Raw genomic sequence first — 20,767 nt, forward strand, 5'->3', positions numbered from 1 at the left:
TCAAGGGTGCAGCCATCACAATCTCCAACCATGAATAAAGGGTTGGAAAAGGCAAACGAGAGAAAAGGAACTAAGCCTTTCAATCTGCAGTATCACACCAACACTATAATATGTAGAAGTGTTAAAATTGTTGGAGGAAACCAATGTCTTCATTTTTTTTTAACAATCGGTACCCATAGGATGACACACAGTATATAATACTTTCACTTATCAATCTCTTCATAACTGTCCAGGCAGCTTTCTGGGGCTGCTGTAACATATGACCACAAACCTGGTGGCTTAACGCAACAGAAACTTATTCCTTCATACTTCTGGAAGTCATAAATCAAACATCAGTGTCACTGGTCCAAAATCAAGACATCAGCAAGGCCACACACCCTGCAGAAGCTCCAGGGGAGCATCTTCCTTGCTCCTTCCAGGCTCTGGTGGCCACCAGCATTCCCTGGCCTGTGGCTGCTTCCATTTAATCTTCAACTCTCTGCTGAGTCTTCACAATACCTTCTCCTCTTAGTGTGTCACCTCCCTCTGCCTTTTTTCCAATTTTTTTTTTTTTTTTTTTGTGGAGAGGTTTTTGTTTGTTTGTTTTTGCTATAGGACGTGTGCACTCACCAGAAAGACAGAGAGAGATAGACAGAAAGCGAGAAATCACTCCCAACGGGGGATGGCTATGCCACAATGCCCTCTCTTCCATTCTCCTCTTGGGATCTTGGGCACGCACACATACATGCCTGGCGTGAGTTTAAGCCACCGGGTCTGGGACTCGACTACATGGGAGTCCAGCAACATAGCCATTAGGCCAACTGCTGGTCCCCTTTTCCAAATTTTAACCATGATAGAGAGCACGTGCATGTGTGTGTGTGTGAGTGTGTATGTGTGTGTGTGTGTGTGTGAGAGAGAGAGAGAGAGAACGAGACATAGAAAGGGAGAGAAAATCACCCTCAACAAGGTCTTGTCATGCCATGATTGCCGTGCCTGGTCCTCCAGCTTGTCAGCTCTTGGATGCCTGTGAGTGTACCTGGCTTATTTTCAGGCTGACTTGGGGATCTGAACCCAAGGCTGGTCATGCGGCTTCCAGCACTGCGGTTTAGTTTGCCGCCGACTGTGCAAGTAGGCTAAGCCTCTGTTCTTCTCCTATAAGATACTCAAGATGACAATTAGCCACGCGCTAGGCCCCAATAATCCAAGATGATCATCTTCCCATGTCAAGATCCTTTACCTAATCATTTCTGCGAAGTCCTTTATCCAAAGAAAATCATGTTTACAAGTTCTGGGACTAGGACCTGATATCATGGGGACCGTTATCAGCCTGGCCAGGAAGGCAGGTCAATTACCTCCATTTAGCAGAGGAGGACTCAAGCCCAAGTGAGATCAAGTGCCTTGCCTCAGGGGAAACACAAGATTGTATTCTGCCATCTGAGCCAGCTGCCAGGATAATGAGGCCTTCTGGACTGGTGGGTAAGCAAAGTTGTGGAGCCCCTATGCAGATACGAGGACGGGTGGTGCTGCTGGTATGTTGTCACTGGCGGGGAGTCACCAGGTCAGGGAAGTGTTGGCATCCAGGTGTGTAACCGGTTGAAAGACACCCAGCTTGCTGCGGCAAAACTTGGGCCCTGGGCCCAAGGACTATGACTTAGGGAAGATGCTGACAAGAGTGCCATGCATTTCCCTGGGGTCGAATTGGCTCAGACAGGTGCACGGTTTCGCTAGGGACCACCATCCAGCCAGAAGCCACACTCACAACTTCCAGAGGCCAAAATGTTACTGGGAAATTATTGGAGTCATTCAATAAATAATTTATACCAAACTCTATTTACTTAGAAGGCAGTTTTATGGCAGATTCTATATAATTTATTTAGAAAGTATATTTTATATTTTATTTCCATATGTCGATTTTAATTACTGGCCCAGTTGTTGAAGTGTTTTCTTTTTCTTTCTTTTTTCTTTTTTTTGCATTTAACATCAACTCTAAGTGGCAGAGCTCTTAGGCAGGTATGCCTAGACTTCAGAACAGAGGACATTTAGAAGAGGGAACACTAGCTGACCATGTTTCCCCACCTCTGTCAGTTACAGTCGGGTGGTTGGATGTTCTCTGGAAGGTCTTTTAGTTCTTCCCCTTTCCTGCCATTCTGGAATTCACTGTCCTGCAAAGTCCTGTCTCTGCCTCTCAAGAGATGCTAACCACAGGCAAAGTGCTACGTGGACTGAAAGAATCACAGGTGACAGGGCGGCGCCTTGAGGGCTGGACAGGAGCTCGGACGTGGGTGATCCACAGGTTCCAGTGAAGGCAATGCTCTGCCACAGCGCAGCTCTCTGATGGCAGTCACGCTAGTTAGCCTCTGAGCTTCAGTTTCTCCCTCTACACGCAGTGATAAGAAGGTCTAGCTTGGGAGCAGGCAGGTGGAGTGGTAGTTGGGGTGGCTGCACTCCCACATGGCTGACCACGGTTTGAGTCCTAGACCTGGCAGCTTGCTTTCCCACTTTCCTTCTCTCTTTCTGTCTCTCTCTGGCCAACTTAAAATAAGTGAATAAATAAAAATGACAATGAATAAAATTAAATAAAATAATTCTTAAAAAAAAAAAGGTCTTGCTTGAAGAATTGTCATATAGTGACATAAGAAAATATATTGAATACACGGCACCCAAATGTTCCCAGTGGTTATTCCTGAGATGTATGGTAGAAGTTTTCCTGTCACCTTTGAATTCATATATAGTCTTTAATTAGGTACATTGAGCCTGTACATTTTAAAAAATAAAACTGACAAAGCTGATTTGGAAAAAAAAAAGAGAGAGAGAGAAAAGGTAAGGAAGTGCGACTCAGGCTGCAAACCTCACTCCTTCAAGCCTCTGCATGAAGCCACAACCAACCCAGGGAGTGGCCCAAATCCACAGACCTGTTCTTCTTAATAACAGCTATTTCTAAGCCTGGCACTTTGCAGACATGGCTTCATCTCATTTTTATAATGACACTATAAGGCAGGTATTATCATTAATTAGGTACATTGAGCCCGTACGTTTTAAAAAATAAAACTGACAAAAATGATTTGGGAAAAAAAAAAAAAAAAAAGAAGAGAGAGAGAAAAGGTAAGGAAGTGCGACTCAGGCTGCAAACCTCACTCCTTCAAGCCTCTGCATGAAGCCACAACCAACCCAGGGAGTGGCCCAAATCCACAGACCTGTTCTTCTTAATAACAGCTATTTCTAAGCCTGGCACTTTGCAGACATGGCTTCATCTCATTTTTATAATGACACTATAAGGCAGGTATTATCATTCTCGTTGTGCACATGAATAAATCAAGGCACAGACTAGAGAGGGAATTTGCCCCCAGGTCACACGGCAGGGATTTGAACCCAGCCTGTTCCCTGAGCCAGGCGCTTCCCCTGTGTCTAATCCAGCTTTGGGACTGAGGCGTCCTCACGCCATCCCATCACTGCCACCTTCAGGGCAAGTGCACAGCCTGCTCTCGGCTTATTCCCACGAGTAGCAATTTACTGCTATAAAACCAACTGAGGACCACCCGACCTGACAGCGGAGGGGCAGTCCCTGATGACTGACAGAGTGAGCTTGCCTGGGCCTGATCTGGGATCAGCACCCGGATCATGTCTCTCAGCCACCGAGGGCTGCACTGGGTCGTCTGGGTGCTGCTGGTGAGCAGTGACACTCCCGAGGAGCAGGACAAGCCCTGGACGTGGAGTCCACTCCCAGCTTTGTCCCTAATCAATCCAGCAGCTCGAGGAAAGCTGTTTCCTCTTGAGACTGTGAAACAGAAGGGCTTCTAGGCCTCATGTTCTCCCAGTGTCTTAATTCCAAACATGAAAAGCTCACGGTTAAAAATTTCAACCAGAAGCGTAAAAATAAATCCTCATTTTTCTGTGAGCTCTTCCTTGTCCCTCCCGCAGGCCCCCTAACTCTGGTATTTTTATTCCCTTCAAAATAACCTTTTCAAAAGACACCTGCAAGGGATGGCAATGGCCTTTCTGTGGAGAAGGTGCTTTATGCTCTACGGGGGGTCACCATTAGCATTTGGGAAGAGGCTCTCTGTCCCCAGGACGGCAGATTCAAGATAGACCTCCTGGGAGGACAGAATGCCACAGGAAATTCACAGAGCAACTTTCTGAGACTCCATGCTTCCCTGAGACCCTTGGCCAGGAGAGAGCCAGGACTCCCCAGGCAGCAGCTTTTGATGTGAATCAGAAAGATCTTCAAGGGGTTACTTGGGTATTTTGGCCACAAACCAAGAGGAAAAAAAAAGAGCTTTAAAAAATACATAATTTGTGTAAAATTATTCAAGTCTAAATCTATCTGAGCTATTTTTCATCTGCTATTTCAGACATGCTCTGTGATCTCAACAGAGTCGTGGTGATGAAGTCTTGTAATTTTGAGGGGATCAGGAAGGGATGGGACCTCGGAGGCAGATAGACCTCTTTAGGAAGTGGAAATGAACCAGGAAGCAAAAGCAGCATTCTTGAAAGGACAGGGACCTTGGGGATCATCCCTTCCAGGAAAAGTAAACAGTTCTCATTCTGATGTCTACTCCAGGGGACTGACTGGTAGGCGGTTTCTGGGGAGGCCTGTGTCAAAAGGAACACTGAGGCCGCTACTGAGCCCAGGTGGGAGGGGAGCTGCGGTAGACTGCTAGGACTGCTACACAAATCGCCACCAACCTGGCAGCTGAAAATGTCAGCAGGGTACTTGTGCACAGTTCTAGAAATCAAGGTGACAGCAGGCCAGACTCCTTCCAAAAGCTCTAGGGAAGCATGCTCCCTGCCTCTTGCAGCTTCTGATGGTGGCTGGTATTCCTTGGCTTATGGCAGCATCACTCCATTCTCTGCCTCTTTGCACAGCTTCTTCCCTTGTGTTTCTCTGTAAGTTTCCCTCTCCTTCCTCTTCTTAAGACACCAGTCATTGGATTTAGGGCCCACTCTGAATCCGGGATAATTTTATCTTGAGATCCTTAACCAATTACATCTATACAGACTCACTCTGGCCCACAGCACAGTGGTTCAGAGAATCAGATCTCACATGGCCAACTGAAGTTAGATCCTGGACCTGCAGGCTTGAAAATACAGTGGGCATGTGTGTGCCCCAAATCCTGATGGAAGGAAAAATGGAGGAGAAAGGGCTGAAGAGTGACAGTGCACCATTACAGGGAGCTTGCTTTCTCTCTAGTGAGTGCACACACCCTCTGGCAATTCAAAATAATCTATTTCTAAGTCAAGTCACATTCTGAAGTTGTGGGTGGGTATGTATTTTAGGGGGACACTATTCAACCCAGCATAGCTGCTCTGATGGCCTAATGAGTTCAGGACTGGGCAGGAGAGTAATCAGATCTTCTATCTGCCATCCCCAGTAGCCCAAGCCCATTGTCTTACAGATTTTCAGAGCTGAGGTTCAGATAATAACAGGGACTTGACCAGTGCCATATAATTAGGTAATGCCCCAGGAGACAAGAACAAAGAAAGGAAAACATACAGAGGTGGGTAGGAGGCGGAGATGAAGGGGCGGGGGTTGGAGGAGATGACAATGAATGTTACTGGCTTATTGTGAAATAACTGAGAAAGATATCATTGCATTTGAAATCATTGTCCAAAGAGGATGTAGATGGGGTAAGAAAATGGTAAGAAACCAAGGACAGAGAAAAACGTAAGCATGTGGGCAGAATTAGTGCCATCCCGGGAGTCAGTTTACAGGGGATCATATGCCTTTTTTTGGCCAAAAGGATGAGAGCTCCTCTCACTGGGTAAAAGCCTTTCTAGACTGGTCCCTGAAAACATCATGCGTACAGATGCCTGCTGGTTGCCATGGTGAATGATGCTGATCTGAAGAAATGAATAATGTGAGCGTTGGGGGCGACAGTGGGATTACTCAGGCAGTGGTGAGAGAGACATCAAGGGGAGCCCACAGTGGAGGAGGGAGAAGGCACCATCCTTTCTCCTTTGGCCCACTCCACCACAGAGGGCAGAAGCTCTAACCAGACAGACTGCGAACATCAGGTAAGAGACGCAGATGGCTCTTCTTGGAAATGAAACGGCTTTTCTTCACACTCTGCTTGGAGAGGGGCCAAGCAATGGTAAATGAATAGCTAAAAATAGGCGGAATTTAGAAATAGAAGTGGAAGAAGAAAAATAAATAAGGGAGATGGATTTGGTTTTAAAATCTGAGGATGCTGCTTGCGTCTTGACAGAAAGCTCTTAAAAATGTCTGCTGTAGCCTGCAGGGCTGGCCAGTAGCAGGCACAAGGCACATGGAAGCAGAGATGTGTGCGTGAAAAGAAATAGGGTTCCTGCATAGTCTAATGGCAGGGTTTACAAGGGTGGCTGCCCATGCATCATCAATAATGAATTAACTCTTTTCATTGCGTTTGACAGTGTATTTATAGGGATGTGTGGAGTGTGGGGTGGGAGGATGGGTGTGAATAAGGAGACCACGGGAGGGAGTAGCCATTCAGTCTCCTTTGCCATGACGTTCCCTGGAAGGTCTGAGCACATCTGTCTCACCCCATTCATTCATCTTTTCTGGGGAGAAATTTCCAGCCAAATGGATAGAAGCTATTCTTCCTGAGTATTTCAGCTCACTGTCATCCTTAGAGAAGAAAAACAAGGACTGGAAAGTGACTCAATGTGGTGCATTTGTCTGCAGCTCAACTCCCGTAGGAATACGGGCACAAAACCAGGAGGTTGGGGCAGGCAGGGGAGACAGAAAGGCAGGTTGACACAGAAATCGTTGTGGTTTAATATCCAGTCCAGGTTAAAATCTTGCTTTTTGACCATGTCACTGCAATCCAAAACAAAACCTGTGCTTCTGAGAGGGAGGAGGGGTAGAGAACAAAGTGGGGCAAGACCTTTCCATGAGCATGCACAGGCTGACTCTGACCGCCCCCAGGTTTCTGGTAATCAGGGGAAACCCCGGGAAAGGGAGCTGGATCTCTTACATAGAATTAAAGAGGAATTAAAAACACGGAGATGGCATTCTCTTTCCAAAGCGGGAAGGCAAACAGTCTGAAGGGGGCTTGTTGATTTGTTTGGAAAAACAGCAACTGGTCATAGTGCCGGCACCTCATTTCACAATCACTCTCTGGTATCAAACCTGGTAGCCTTGCACGGGAAGTAAAAGTGGCTTAGAGTCCTCTTTCTACATGTTAGCTAAGTGGCCGCAGGCTGCTCATCTGTAAAATGGGACTCTAGCTGCAAGGGTGTGGCAAATAATAAGGAATATATTACTCCATGGGAAGCACCTGGCACGACTTGTCGTGGTTCACAGTACCGGCAGTATTAAATAGTAGTAGTTATGCTGAAAAATGATGAGCTAGTTATCTTGACCTATGAAACGAATTTCCTGGTACCTTCATTTTGAAAAAGCAATGGAATAAAACACATACAGAGGCTTTGGGGAAAAGTCAGCTGCCAGGGAGTGACAAGCAAATCTCCACTTGCCTTGGGCAAGGTCCCAGGAGGTTAAGCAAACCAGTGGGCAGAATGTTCTAGATAACTGAGCTCCTAGCACTTGGAGCAGGTGCTGGAGGTCAAGAGGGGAAATTTCAGGTGGAACAATCGCTTCAGGGGAGGTCACAGATCTATGAGGACTAAGGTAGGGCCTCTGAGCTTCTACTGATACTGCTTTTCTTCTTTTTTAAAGGGTTGAGAACAAGGTGGCATCTAAAGGCACTTGGCCAGGGGGGGATGTGGCTGGGGTTACACGGGTGTGTCATTTTTTAGGACTGAAGGCCTCCAACTTTGGCATAAGTAAGCCCCAATTCACACTTTTGTTCTGCCACTTGTTTGCTATGCCTAGCGAAATGACGTAACCTCTCAGCCTTCATTCTTTACCTATAAAATAGGGGGATATTCGTCCCCATTTCAAAGGCTTCATAAATGGTGACTAGGATCATGATCATTAAAGAGGGGGATGTCACTCTTCACTTTGATTCTGGTTCCAGAATCGGGATGAACATCGAGGTTGGGAATGTTTCTTATACGGGCGCCATCATCTCCTGGTCGTCCTCGGAGCCCTGCCTGGAGGACTATTACCATATTATGTACAGGCCCAATTGGAACAGCATCTTCTCTGGCTATCTTCGCTACAGCTTCCACCACGAGGAGAAGGTGCCTCGCACGATCAGCTCGGTGGTGCTGGAACATCTCGCGCCTTCCACCCTCTACTTCCTGTGCATCAGCTGTAAGAAGGCTGCCTTCCCCTACAGGCACTACTGCACCATGTTCCACACCCTGGATAAGAGCCCGCTGGCTGCTGGAAGCTCCTTGGTGGACCCTCAAATCTCCCTTTGGGTGCTGATGGCCATTCTGCTGGCCTGTTTCACAGCTGTCTTAGCCTTCATCTGTCTCCAGTTCTGGTGCATCCGCTGCCATGAGCCTAGATGGTCTTACAGAGCAGGCCACATGGAAGAAGCCAATGGGTTGGTGAGATGGCCAGAGGAGGTTCCCGCTCTTGGTCAGAGAGAGGAAGACCTTCAGGGGCTACCCCTAGTGGAAGTGCCACGCAAGGATTCTGGAGCTAGAGCTGAACCAGAAGCTGAAGGCAACCAGGATGCCCCGGATGTGGATGTCTTACACAGAGAGGGTGGTGATCAACCTGCCATGCGGCCTAATTACAGAGAGTGAGGGGTGGGGAGGAAACAGCCCGCATTAGGTAGCCTAGAGCTTGCCACACAGTAGGTCTTCTGTAAAAATGTGTCTATAGACTACCCATTTCTCTCTCCCAACTTCAAGTCCTATTGTGGATCACCTGGTCTCGATGAATGCCCAATGACAAAGTTTCCCGTGCTAGAAAGCCTATATCCCCAGGGTGTATCAAAGGATGAACACAACATTTCTTCAGCAGTGCCCATCAGGAAGCCCAGTTAAGAACTGAAAGCCTTCTTTCAAAACTAAACAAGCATGCATATATTCTAGAGTAGAATGTAAAATCTGCATGACTTATATAAAACACAATACTTTAAGGAAATTTTGAGTTGCAGGTGGGCTCTCTGAGCTGTGTTTTCAGTAGGCTGAGGTAGATGTCCAGTCTCCTCTGCAATAGAGGGGTTATTTTGGAAAAGCATAAGAAGTCTTGCTCTAGAGCATTTTCCAATTTTTAGGCAATCCTACAATACCTTATACCCCGTATTCATTTTTTTTTTAAAACTATGGACTAGCTTCACTATTAGCCATAATACTTTCCTTTAAATTGACCCATTTTTAAACCTATTTTAATGAAACAGCATTATATTTATTTATTTCCCTCATACATTGAAAACCCTACACCCTTCTGGTATGCATAGGAGGGAAAATATGTAAGAACAATATAATGAAAGTGGAACCGGCAGGTGGCATGGTGGTTAAGGGCACTAGACTCCCACATAGCTGACCATGGTTTGAGTCCCAGACTGGAGGCTTGCTTTCTCACTTTCTCTCTCACTGTCCCTCTGGTCAAATTAAAAATAAGAAAATAAATAAAGTTAAATAAAATAATTATTTAAAAATATATATAATGAAAGTAAAATAATATTCAATTTGACTTAGCTACTATTGTCTGCCAATGACTCTGAGCACCTTGTCTTTGATAAAAAAAAAAAAAAAAAGAGATTGGCCAGGGTCAGCAGGTGGTATGGAGGTTGAGGTGCTGAGTCCCACATAGCTGACTGCACAGTTCAAGACACGGACACAGTAGCTTGAAAAAAAAGCTGGGCACATATGTGTGCGTGTATGCCCAAAATCCAAAGAGGAGAATAAAGTAAAGAGATTGCAGTGTGGCCATCCCCCTTGGGGCATGATTTCTGTTCTCTCTGTCTCTCCAGCAAGCATATGAGCCCTATAGCAAAAACTTGTCTTGAAAAAAAAAGACAGAGACAGAGAGAGAGAGAGGTTGGCCAGTGTTAAAGTATTAAAGACATACTAGCTAGTATTAAAGACATACTAGCATCAAGGTCAACAGGTGGTGTGGTGGCTAAAGACACTGGATTCCCACATGGCTGACTGCGGTTTGAGTCCCAGACCTGGCGGCTTGCTTTCTTGCTGTCCTTTTCTCTCTCTCTCTTCAAATAAAAAAGTAATAATAATAACAAATGAAATTAATTAATTAAATAAATATTTTTAAAAAGGTATATGTTAGCCCCAACATATATCTTCTTCACGACTATATTATAAGGATTGAAAGAGAATAGAAAGAAAAGGAGACACTGCTTTTACGTTGTGAGTCACTGTTAATGCCATGTCTGTGAGTCACCTCTAATACTATCCCCATGCTTCCCTGTGAGTTGAGAGAATCACCTTGACCAGGTCGACTGTTCTGGAAAAGACCCCTGTACTCCCAGCCTTGTCCTAAGCTGTTCAAGTGCCCCCTTTAGGTCTAAGTGGTGGGCTCCCACCTTGTTTAACCACACTCCAAACCTGGAACTCCCAGACATAGAGGAGTACCTTTTCCACCACTACTGTATTCATTCAGTCAGTTCCATTTCTAAGTCCATCTAGTCTTAACTTTTTGAAAACGGTTTGGTCAAAGGTAGCTGTTTTTTCCCCACATTTTCTTCTTTTGTTGTTGACACAGCGTGCCATTTTGAGGGCATTATTTATTCCCTTTATACAAACCCCTGTGGTAAGAAATGGATCTCCTACAGACGTTGTGGGATAGGTGAGACTTTGTGGTGTAGAATAGAACTCCAGGAGGGTAGAGACGACAGTTGTTTGATTCCTTATGTTTCCTCAGCATGTAAAATCTAGCCCTAAATCTGGCCTACAGTGCGTGCTTGATACACGTCTCTTTAATGAATGGGAAGATCTACAACACGCCACCATTTACAAGTGTTTCTGTGGCACAGAAATGTGTGTGTGAACGAAACAGCAAAGAGACAGGAAAACGCCTGTGTCTCAGCTCTAGCTCATGCCATCTGCAATTTTCTCTAAAACTCCACCTTCCCCAACCCTTCGTGTCTGCAACATCCCTTATCTTTTGTGGAACACCAAATCCCAAACTCACAGGATGATGCTTAAATGAATCAACTGAGAAACAGGAGAGACAGGAAGCCAAGATGAGAAGCCCCACGTGCCTATTTCCCTCTGCACCTCAGTGAAGTCCTCCCCTCTCCTGCTCAGCATTGAGCCCCTCATCCCCACCAGGTCTGTTTGCCTCCATCCCTGCTTACTGTGAACGAATAAAGGTGAATATACATGCAGTTATTACTGTCTGGATCTCACTGCTGCCTCTTTATCTCACCTTGTCGCTTTCCTGACTCAGGGAATATTTTTCTATTTGCCTGTTCTCACTAGTGCTCTTGGAGGTAAGCCAGGGCAGGTTACTTACCTTGGATCCATAGAGGTAATAAGGCTGGACATTGGCGGGTTTATCTCGTTGTGGTTCTTGAGTGAAAGGAATGGCAGTTCGGACAAAACTAGAGGAAAAGAGAAGAGTGAACTGGATATTAATATTCTTCATGGGACCTAAGACAGGAGCCCTTCATGACCAGGTGTAGGTTCATACCAATACACCTGTACCATTTCTTAGGTATGGAGCCCTCCTGACAGTTCCCATTCAACCACACCCCCTTTCCATAGGTGGGAAAACTGCAGTCTAAATCCCTGGTCTTGTCTTGGGGTTTGGAGCTGCTCAGAATAGCAGGCAAGAAAGTGGGCATGGGCTGGGTCTGAAAATAGCCTTCTCCAGGCTACATCTCTCTACCTCTAGTCTGGTTTTATGAGAGTAGGATTCAGAAAACTCTTTCTTACAACGAACCAGGCAGAAAATATCTTCAGCTTTGTAAGCCAGATGGTCTGTTACAAGTGCCCAAATCTGCGGGAAAGCAGCCATAGAAAATTGTGAACGGAGGAACGTGGCTGAGCACCAATAAAATTTTATGAATTTCAAATCATTTTCAATTGTCCTCACATATTCACTTTTAGATTTTCCTCCCATTCATTCAAAAATGTCAAATACCATTCTCTGCTCATGGGCTATATCAAAACTATTGGCAACTAGAGGTGACCCGTGGGCTGACGTTTGCCACTTCCCACTCAAGGGTGTTAAAAGTTCTAAATTCCCCAACTGGAAGCCTGTCTTGCTCAATGTGTGGATCTGGGTGCATTTGTGGATTCCTACAGACACACACATTGTTGTGCGTCCTGTCCTTGTTTTGTTCATGAATACATATCTTATCGCTTCCATCAGGTATTGAGGCTTTGTGGGGATAAAGAACTTAGGTCTTATCTGCCTCAGTGCTTGGCCAAAGGTTGTCTGTACTTTGCAGGAGGTAAGTTTTTCTTCATCTTGATGTTGTACGCTCTGCAGGTGTATGCATGGTTTGCAAGCATGACTTCAGATATGTGGATGTCCTTACAAATATACAGTCAGACCATGTCACTCCTTTTACTCAAACCCTTCCTGGGCTCACAGATGTGTTACCCTAACGTGGCCTATGTAATGCATGGTCAGTTTGAACTTCCTCTTGATCTGGCTTTGCCTGCCCTGCCACTGTTCCCCACCCCACTCATTTACCCTGACCAACCTCTTGGTTCCTTAGGAACTTTTCCTGGAATATTCTTCTCCAGCCTTTTTGCCTTATTTATTTTGACTCATCCTTTGCATCTCAATGCCAGCACTACTTCCTCAGAGGAGTAAGCCTCTTTTGAGGGTTGCTGTCTTCTCAGCCTAGGTCAGGTGGTACTGTTCCCCCTTTCATCCCTGTGGGCTTTCCTTCATCTCCTTGTTCATCATTTGTAATGGTACATTTGTCATGTGATTGTTTGATCTTTTGTGTCTTCCCCTAGCCTGAGGGATCCCAGAGGCAAGAAAGTGTCTGCTCACTCACCATGGCATCGCTGCCTCCAGCACGGAACCTGTGCCCAAGAGGGGCTCTGAGAGATGTCTGTCATAGGCATGAACTGACCAGTTTGCTGAGCCTAGTCTGGGGAAGTCAGCTGGCCACTCCCTGCACCCCTTGCCAAGCTCCAGCCCCCTTAGCACAGGGACTCACTCACCGGTTTGTGGATCCATTATAGCAGTAATTTGGGAGAAAGTCGAAGTTTAGCTCCCAGAAGACATGCAGGGTGATGCGGCCGTAGGGGGCTGAAACATTGTGATTGGCCTCCCGGAACATGGCGTCGAAGCTGTCCAGGGTCATGTGCTTACAGAGTAGTCGATGCGTGAGCCGGTTAATCTCCAATAGCCACTCCAGCTCCTGCCCAGACAGAGAACCCACCACTGCTGAGGACTTACACGGGAACCTTACACACGTGCACTCTAGCTTCCTGATTCTTTTCCTGCAGCCTGAAGCCCCTCAGCCAACCTCCTGACTACCTGTATGGGGACTAGGCTGCCCGTGTGGCATGTCACAATGCTCCCTTCTTTTGAGAAATGGATGGAATTTCCAGATTAAGCGAGGACAAGATGGACATAGGGGCCACATGTCTGCCCCCATAAGGAGACCAGGAACTCTGTGTAAATTCCATGTTTGCACATGTTTAGGTAAAGCATGCCTGCTTGCTTTCCAGTTTCTGCACTGGCAAGGAGAAAGCTTATCCCTCAGTGTTGCAGGTAAAATGAAAGAAAATGTGACTCATGGCATCTCCACCCACAGAAAGCAACGTGAGCTGCACCTATTTAAGTGCTCACTATGCGGCTGAATCACGAGCAATATGAAACTGCTGTTTTTCCGTGAACATGGTCAAATACGGGCCATTTTTTATGATTCAGCCTGATTACCGTGTGCCAGTTTTGTGTGTGTTAACTCTGTAACGCTCATCAAACCCTACAGTATGGCTGCTGTGCTTCGTTTACATGGAACGGCTGAGGCTCTGAGAAGTAACATGGAGGCAAATCCAGAAAACTGTGCTCCAAAGTGCACGTTCTTTGTATGTTTTTCCTCTTAGATTTGCCAGAGGGCACATGCACTCACCAGAGAGAGACAGAAAGAGAGAGAGAGGGAAAGTGAGAAGCACTTCCCCTGTAAGGGATGGTCACGTCACAATCCTTTTTCCTCCATCTCTCCCTCCATCTGGAATTCTGGGAAGACACAAACATGTGCCCAGAGTGTTTTTCAAGCTAACGAGTCCAGGACTCAAACCACATAGTCTACCATGTGAGATCCAGTTTCCTTAACCACCATGCCATGGGCTGGTCTCAAAGTGTACATTCTTAACCACTATTTATGGTATCCCCTATAGAAACTTTACAAGAGTGGGGACACTCTATAGGACTCTTGACCATGCAAGGTATGGCTGAAAGCCATGGGCAGGCAGTTAGCTGTTGGCTCATGAAGACCATGGACTTGTGCCAACTGTGGGCCCCGACCTTCTGGAATCTGCCTTCAGGCAGAGGGCGGAATCTGAGTGGATAATATCTGCATGTAGTGGGTCATTGCATGTGTTGGGAAGTAAAGGGAGAGTGAATCGCCTTGCTGCTTCAGTCTCTTGTCTGGAAGTCCCTCAATCACTGCTATCTGAAGGAATCCGCAGTCTCACGCGGAGAGAAGCAGCTCTAATTCTGTGGCATGCTAGGCTACTCCGACATTATGTTTGTTAAAAACCATCTTTAGTCAGAGGTCCAACTTATCCGGTTTCATAGAGGGGGAAAACTGAATCTTGGAAGGTTAAGTAACTTGCCCAAGGTCATACAGAGAGTACATAGCAGGGCTTGGGATATGAATCCAGTTTTCTGATTCTAAATCATGCTTTCCCTGGAATACGGCCATGAGCGCTGTGGAAGTCCTTTCAAAGATAAAGATGGTTTTACAAGATAAAGGCTGAAAACACATCAACTAGGGCAAGTGGCCAGATGACGGCCAGCTGAGGTGGCGAGAGGGCCAGCTTTAATGGCTGCGGCATGGAACTCAGTGGGTCACAGGGTAGTCATATTCATTCTGATCGGCTACAGGGCCCCTAGAGCCCTAGCTGGAGTACAGCTGTGTCAGATGGAAACCACAGGCCACAGTGCCAACCTTGGTACTGAAACTCTGGAACTCTGATTCTATGGCTTCAAGTTGGGGGTGCAGGACTGGGTAGAAGATTGCAAACTTAAATAGTTATAGGGTCAAACAGGGCAGGTCAGTGAGACAAGCTGGGGTTGGGAGGAGTCTCAGGGGTGGACTATCTGGCATGCTGGAGGGACCCTGCCTGGACACATGTATGCTCTGTGCAGCTGCCTCTTCTGATCCTCCATCCGACTGTTGCCATGTCAGAATGGAACTTAATGGTAGCTGGTCCTTCCTGGAATTTTCCAAAAGAAGATCAATTACATAGGTTTCCATTCCAGAATGGCAGCCAGAAGAATGATTTTTCCAGTCACTGTACACAGAAGTGAACGTAGGACAGAAATACGGAGTCAGTTTTCTGCTTCCGTCTCTTAGAGCCCAGCTAGCGCGACGATCACTTAGGGTAGTAAATAATAAATGGGGTGAACACTAATGAGTTTATTTCTAAGAGCACCCGCTAGCTCCCAGAAGACATGCAGGGTGATGCGGCCGTAGGGGGCTGAAACATTGTGATTGGCCTCCCGGAACATGGCGTCGAAGCTGTCCAGGGTCATGTGCTTACAGAGTAGTCGATGCGTGAGCCGGTTAATCTCCAATAGCCACTCCAGCTCCTGCCCAGACAGAGAACCCACCACTGCTGAGGACTTACACGGGAACCTTACACACGTGCACTCTAGCTTCCTGATTCTTTTCCTGCAGCCTGAAGCCCCTCAGCCAACCTCCTGACTACCTGTATGGGGACTAGGCTGCCCGTGTGGCATGTCACAATGCTCCCTTCTTTTGAGAAATGGATGGAATTTCCAGATTAAGCGAGGACAAGATGGACATAGGGGCCACATGTCTGCCCCCATAAGGAGACCAGGAACTCTGTGTAAATTCCATGTTTGCACATGTTTAGGTAAAGCATGCCTGCTTGCTTTCCAGTTTCTGCACTGGCAAGGAGAAAGCTTATCCCTCAGTGTTGCAGGTAAAATGAAAGAAAATGTGACTCATGGCATCTCCACCCACAGAAAGCAACGTGAGCTGCACCTATTTAAGTGCTCACTATGCGGCTGAATCACGAGCAATATGAAACTGCTGTTTTTCCGTGAACATGGTCAAATACGGGCCATTTTTTATGATTCAGCCTGATTACCGTGTGCCAGTTTTGTGTGTGTTAACTCTGTAACGCTCATCAAACCCTACAGTATGGCTGCTGTGCTTCGTTTACATGGAACGGCTGAGGCTCTGAGAAGTAACATGGAGGCAAATCCAGAAAACTGTGCTCCAAAGTGCACGTTCTTTGTATGTTTTTCCTCTTAGATTTGCCAGAGGGCACATGCACTCACCAGAGAGAGACAGAAAGAGAGAGAGAGGGAAAGTGAGAAGCACTTCCCCTGTAAGGGATGGTCACGTCACAATCCTTTTTCCTCCATCTCTCCCTCCATCTGGAATTCTGGGAAGACACAAACATGTGCCCAGAGTGTTTTTCAAGCTAACGAGTCCAGGACTCAAACCACATAGTCTACCATGTGAGATCCAGTTTCCTTAACCACCGTGCCATGTGGTGGTCTCAAAGTGTACATTCTTAACCACTATTGGGCTGGTCTCAAAGTGTACATTCTTAACCACTATTTATGGTATCCCCTATAGAAACTTTACAAGAGTGGGGACACTCTATAGGACTCTTGACCATGCAAGGTATGGCTGAAAGCCATGGGCAGGCAGTTAGCTGTTGGCTCATGAAGACCATGGACTTGTGCCAACTGTGGGCCCCGACCTTCTGGAATCTGCCTTCAGGCAGAGGGCGGAATCTGAGTGGATAATATCTGCATGTAGTGGGGCATTGCATGTGTTGGGAAGTAAAGGGAGAGTGAATCGCCTTGCTGCTTCAGTCTCTTGTCTGGAAGTCCCTCAATCACTGCTATCTGAAGGAATCCGCAGTCTCACGCGGAGAGAAGCAGCTCTAATTCTGTGGCATGCTAGGCTACTCCGACATTATGTTTGTTAAAAACCATCTTTAGTCAGAGGTCCAACTTATCCGGTTTCATAGAGGGGGAAAACTGAATCTTGGAAGGTTAAGTAACTTGCCCAAGGTCATACAGAGAGTACATAGCAGGGCTTGGGATATGAATCCAGTTTTCTGATTCTAAATCATGCTTTCCCTGGAATACGGCCATGAGCGCTGTGGAAGTCCTTTCAAAGATAAAGATGGTTTTACAAGATAAAGGCTGAAAACACATCAACTAGGGCAAGTGGCCAGATGACGGCCAGCTGAGGTGGCGAGAGGGCCAGCTTTAATGGCTGCGGCATGGAACTCAGTGGGTCACAGGGTAGTCATATTCATTCTGATCGGCTACAGGGCCCCTAGAGCCCTAGCTGGAGTACAGCTGTGTCAGATGGAAACCACAGGCCACAGTGCCAACCTTGGTACTGAAACTCTGGAACTCTGATTCTATGGCTTCAAGTTGGGGGTGCAGGACTGGGTAGAAGATTGCAAACTTAAATAGTTATAGGGTCAAACAGGGCAGGTCAGTGAGACAAGCTGGGGTTGGGAGGAGTCTCAGGGGTGGACTATCTGGCATGCTGGAGGGACCCTGCCTGGACACATGTATGCTCTGTGCAGCTGCCTCTTCTGATCCTCCATCCGACTGTTGCCATGTCAGAATGGAACTTAATGGTAGCTGGTCCTTCCTGGAATTTTCCAAAAGAAGATCAATTACATAGGTTTCCATTCCAGAATGGCAGCCAGAAGAATGATTTTTCCAGTCACTGTACACAGAAGTGAACGTAGGACAGAAATACGGAGTCAGTTTTCTGCTTCCGTCTCTTAGAGCCCAGCTAGCGCGACGATCACTTAGGGTAGTAAATAATAAATGGGGTGAACACTAATGAGTTTATTTCTAAGAGCACACGCTCCCTGCCACAGTGCAGTGCCCTGTTTCTTAGGAATACACTGAGGAACTATTTGGGCATGTGCACTCAGTGGACAGAGAGAGAGAAAGAGAGAAAGCATCCTAATGGGGAAATGGTCCCACCACAAAACCTTCTCCCCCATTTCTCCATCCTTTCAGGACTTTGGACAGGCATGCATGCTGTATATTTCTCAAGCCACTGGGTCCGGGACAAAAACCATGCAGTCGCTCATGTAGGATCTAACAACATTCACTACCACGCTATGGACTGGCCCCCCGAGGAATAATTTCTACAATTCTTAGATTTCCTTTTTTTTTTTAAGAGAGATTTTTGTTATAGAGTACATGCACTCACTAAAGAGAGAGAGAGAAAGTGAGAAATCACTCCCCAGGGGTAATCTCCTCCATTCTCTTCTTGGGATTTTGGGCTATGTATATATATATTATATTTTAAAAAATATTTTATTTAATCTTATTTATTTTTCCCTTGACTAGAGAGGGCCAGAGAGAGAGCCTGAAAAGTCACCAGACCTGGGACTCAAACCACGGCCAGCCAAATGAGAGTCCAGCACCCTCAACCACTACTCCACCTACTGGCCCCTCCCAACCTGGTTAAGCCACTCAAACCATGGTTGACAACATGGGACTCCAGCAATGTAACCATGATGCCATCTGCTGGTCCCTGGTTTCCTTTTCTTTTAAAGACAGGGCCTTTCCATGTCCTGTTCCTCCTGCTTCTGCCTCCTAGGTGGAACTACAGGCATGCACCACTGTGCCTGGCTCTCTTTCAGACAGGGTCTCGCTATACTGCTCAGGCAGTCTTGTGCTCATGGGTCTCCTGCCTCCGCTGCCTGGTCACTGGGATTACAGGTGCTCACCACAGCATCCAGCTGTAGGTTGGACTCGGAATTGAATCCAGATATCCCACCTGGTCTGAGCCTGTGGAGTACGGCATCTTAGCAGAAAGTGCCGTTGTGGCTGGGCCTATTCTGTGATTTTTATCAGTCTCACAGTAAGTACCAGAGTTTCCAAGGGAGACCAACAGAGTCCTTGACTATGTTGATGTAGGGGCTGCTGGAAGATCCGCTTCTCCCTCCATGTTATGATACACAAACTGCATTTTTACATCACATTTTTTGATTTGTTCTTCTGGCCTTCAAGGCATGGAAATGGTTTATAAAGCAACATGAGCAGTAGGGGGGCCTTCAACGGTGATCTCAGCTTTCTACTATGCAGACGGTTGTGTGGTCTCAGGCAGATAAGAGCAAAGGCCTCAAAACCAGGCACAGAGAGGCCTGATGGGCCATACACAGGAAGGAGGTGGGGCCTGCAGGAAGGAGGTGGGACCTACAGGAAGGAGGTGGGGCCTGCAGCAAGTGGAGAGCACAGCCTGTCTAACAAACTTCTAGTCACTTCCGGGCCGCTGCTGCCACCTGGGAATGCCTGTCTGGTGTAGCCAGAGCTTCTGAAGTTTTACTCCAATTCTTCCAAATGTTAAATGTTGGCTCAATATTACAAATACATTATGCAGCCTAGACAAAACACAGCCCACAGTCTGCCGGTTTTCAACTTCAGTACCAGAGCTTGCTGGGAGACCATTTGCTTCAGCCGTGTAAAACGAGACAAGTTCCCACATCTCTGTAACCACTCCCAGCTCAGAATCAAGTCACCTCCCCAGCTCAGAATGATGTTTTTAAGGCGAAGGGAAGGGTCATGGGAAGCACATTTCTATGCTGGTTTCTTACAAGGCAAGTGGGGGCGGTCCTAACCCTCAGAAGAACATTTCCCTCAGGTCTCTTCGTGGTCTTCACTGATAACAAGTGCTGGGAGGGGGCACTGCCCCGCCCTGGTACGCTTTCAAGGCTTGTTTTGATTTTGTTCCCAGCTAAAAGAACAGTCAGTGCCTTTCTAGGGATGGAAAGAGGCCACAGACACACGCATGCCTGAATCATTTGTTCCCCAAGAGATGCTCATTATTGGAAACAAAACGAGAAAAACAAAGAGTCTCACCAATTACTCATTTTCTCAAAATTAAGGTGGCCAAATGATTTCACTGCAGAACGAGTGCTAGACTACAGTCTCCTGAAGGAAGCGATCTGGACTTGAACGAGAAGTTGCTTCGAGCAGGTCCTCTAAGCCATGCTGTGCAAATCACCCAAGAACACCGCACTGCTCCCTCAATTCCTCGTCCTCTCGTCTTTCTTCAAATGCCATCTTTCACGGAGTGCTTACTATGTACAAAGAACCTCCGAAGCTCTTTGCAGGCAGTATCTCCTTTTACCCTTATAATAACCCTTGGGGTAGATTCTAATATTTCTTCCATTTTGTAGGTGAGGAAACAGGTTTGGAGAAGCTAAGTAACTTGTCCAAAATCACCCAGTATGGGACTAAGACTGGAATCCCAAGTCTGTCTGACTCAAGAATTCTAGTTCTTCCTTAGTCATTTTATTTTTAACCACTTTGTCCACTTAAAGAAAATGAAAACAAAAATGTTTTATTTTGAAATAATTTTGAACTTACAGAAAAGTTGCAAAAATAGCAGAATTCCTGCATATCCTTTACCTACCTTCTTTGATGTTAACATAATGTCTAACTGTAGTGAAACTGCCAAAAGTAGGAAATTTAAAAAAATTATTTTATTATTATTATAATTATTATTTTTATATTTGCTATAGGGTACATGCACTTATCAGAAAAAAAAAGAGAAAGAAAGAGAGAGAGAGAGAGAGAGAGAGAGGGAAAGTGAGATTTAGCTGCCTTAAACACCAGATCTTTTGTGTGTGTGCACACCATTTAGATGGCATTTGTGTTCTCAGAGACAGAAAGAGAGAGAGAGAGAGGGAGGAAAGCATTTCTCATTGGGAATGGTCACACTGCAATCTTTTATCTCTCTCTCTGTCTTTCCTTGAGATTTTGGGC

General features: G+C 46.3%; 2 protein-coding genes across 2 annotated transcripts in view; one reads left to right on the forward strand and one right to left on the reverse strand.

Moving 5' to 3' along the window:
- CYFIP2 (cytoplasmic FMR1 interacting protein 2) overlaps nucleotides 1-20,767 on the reverse strand; it is a 164,630-nt gene that overhangs the window by 56,350 nt on the left and 87,513 nt on the right. The window contains exons 23-24 of the mRNA XM_014582780.2: nucleotides 12,964-13,163; nucleotides 11,294-11,381 (exon numbers count right to left, since the gene is read on the reverse strand). Coding sequence (XP_014438266.1) covers nucleotides 11,294-11,381; nucleotides 12,964-13,163 — 288 coding nt within the window. The remainder of the gene's footprint in view (nucleotides 1-11,293; nucleotides 11,382-12,963; nucleotides 13,164-20,767) is intronic.
- FNDC9 (fibronectin type III domain containing 9) lies at nucleotides 5,758-9,347 on the forward strand. Its single transcript, XM_006165081.2, has 2 exons — nucleotides 5,758-5,991; nucleotides 7,935-9,347. Exon 2 carries the CDS (start codon nucleotides 7,942-7,944, stop codon nucleotides 8,614-8,616), a length of 675 nt encoding a protein of 224 aa, XP_006165143.1. The 5' UTR covers nucleotides 5,758-5,991; nucleotides 7,935-7,941; the 3' UTR covers nucleotides 8,617-9,347.

This window comes from Tupaia chinensis, unplaced genomic scaffold (assembly GCF_000334495.1).
Source record: "Tupaia chinensis unplaced genomic scaffold, TupChi_1.0 Scaffold143796_1, whole genome shotgun sequence".
In the NCBI taxonomy this organism is placed as follows: Eukaryota; Metazoa; Chordata; class Mammalia; order Scandentia; family Tupaiidae; genus Tupaia; species Tupaia belangeri.

Excerpts from the sequence above, each read along its gene's own strand:
- FNDC9 (XM_006165081.2), top strand. The coding sequence starts at position 7,942 with ATGAACATCGAGGTTGGGAATGTTTCTTATACGGGCGCCATCATCTCC.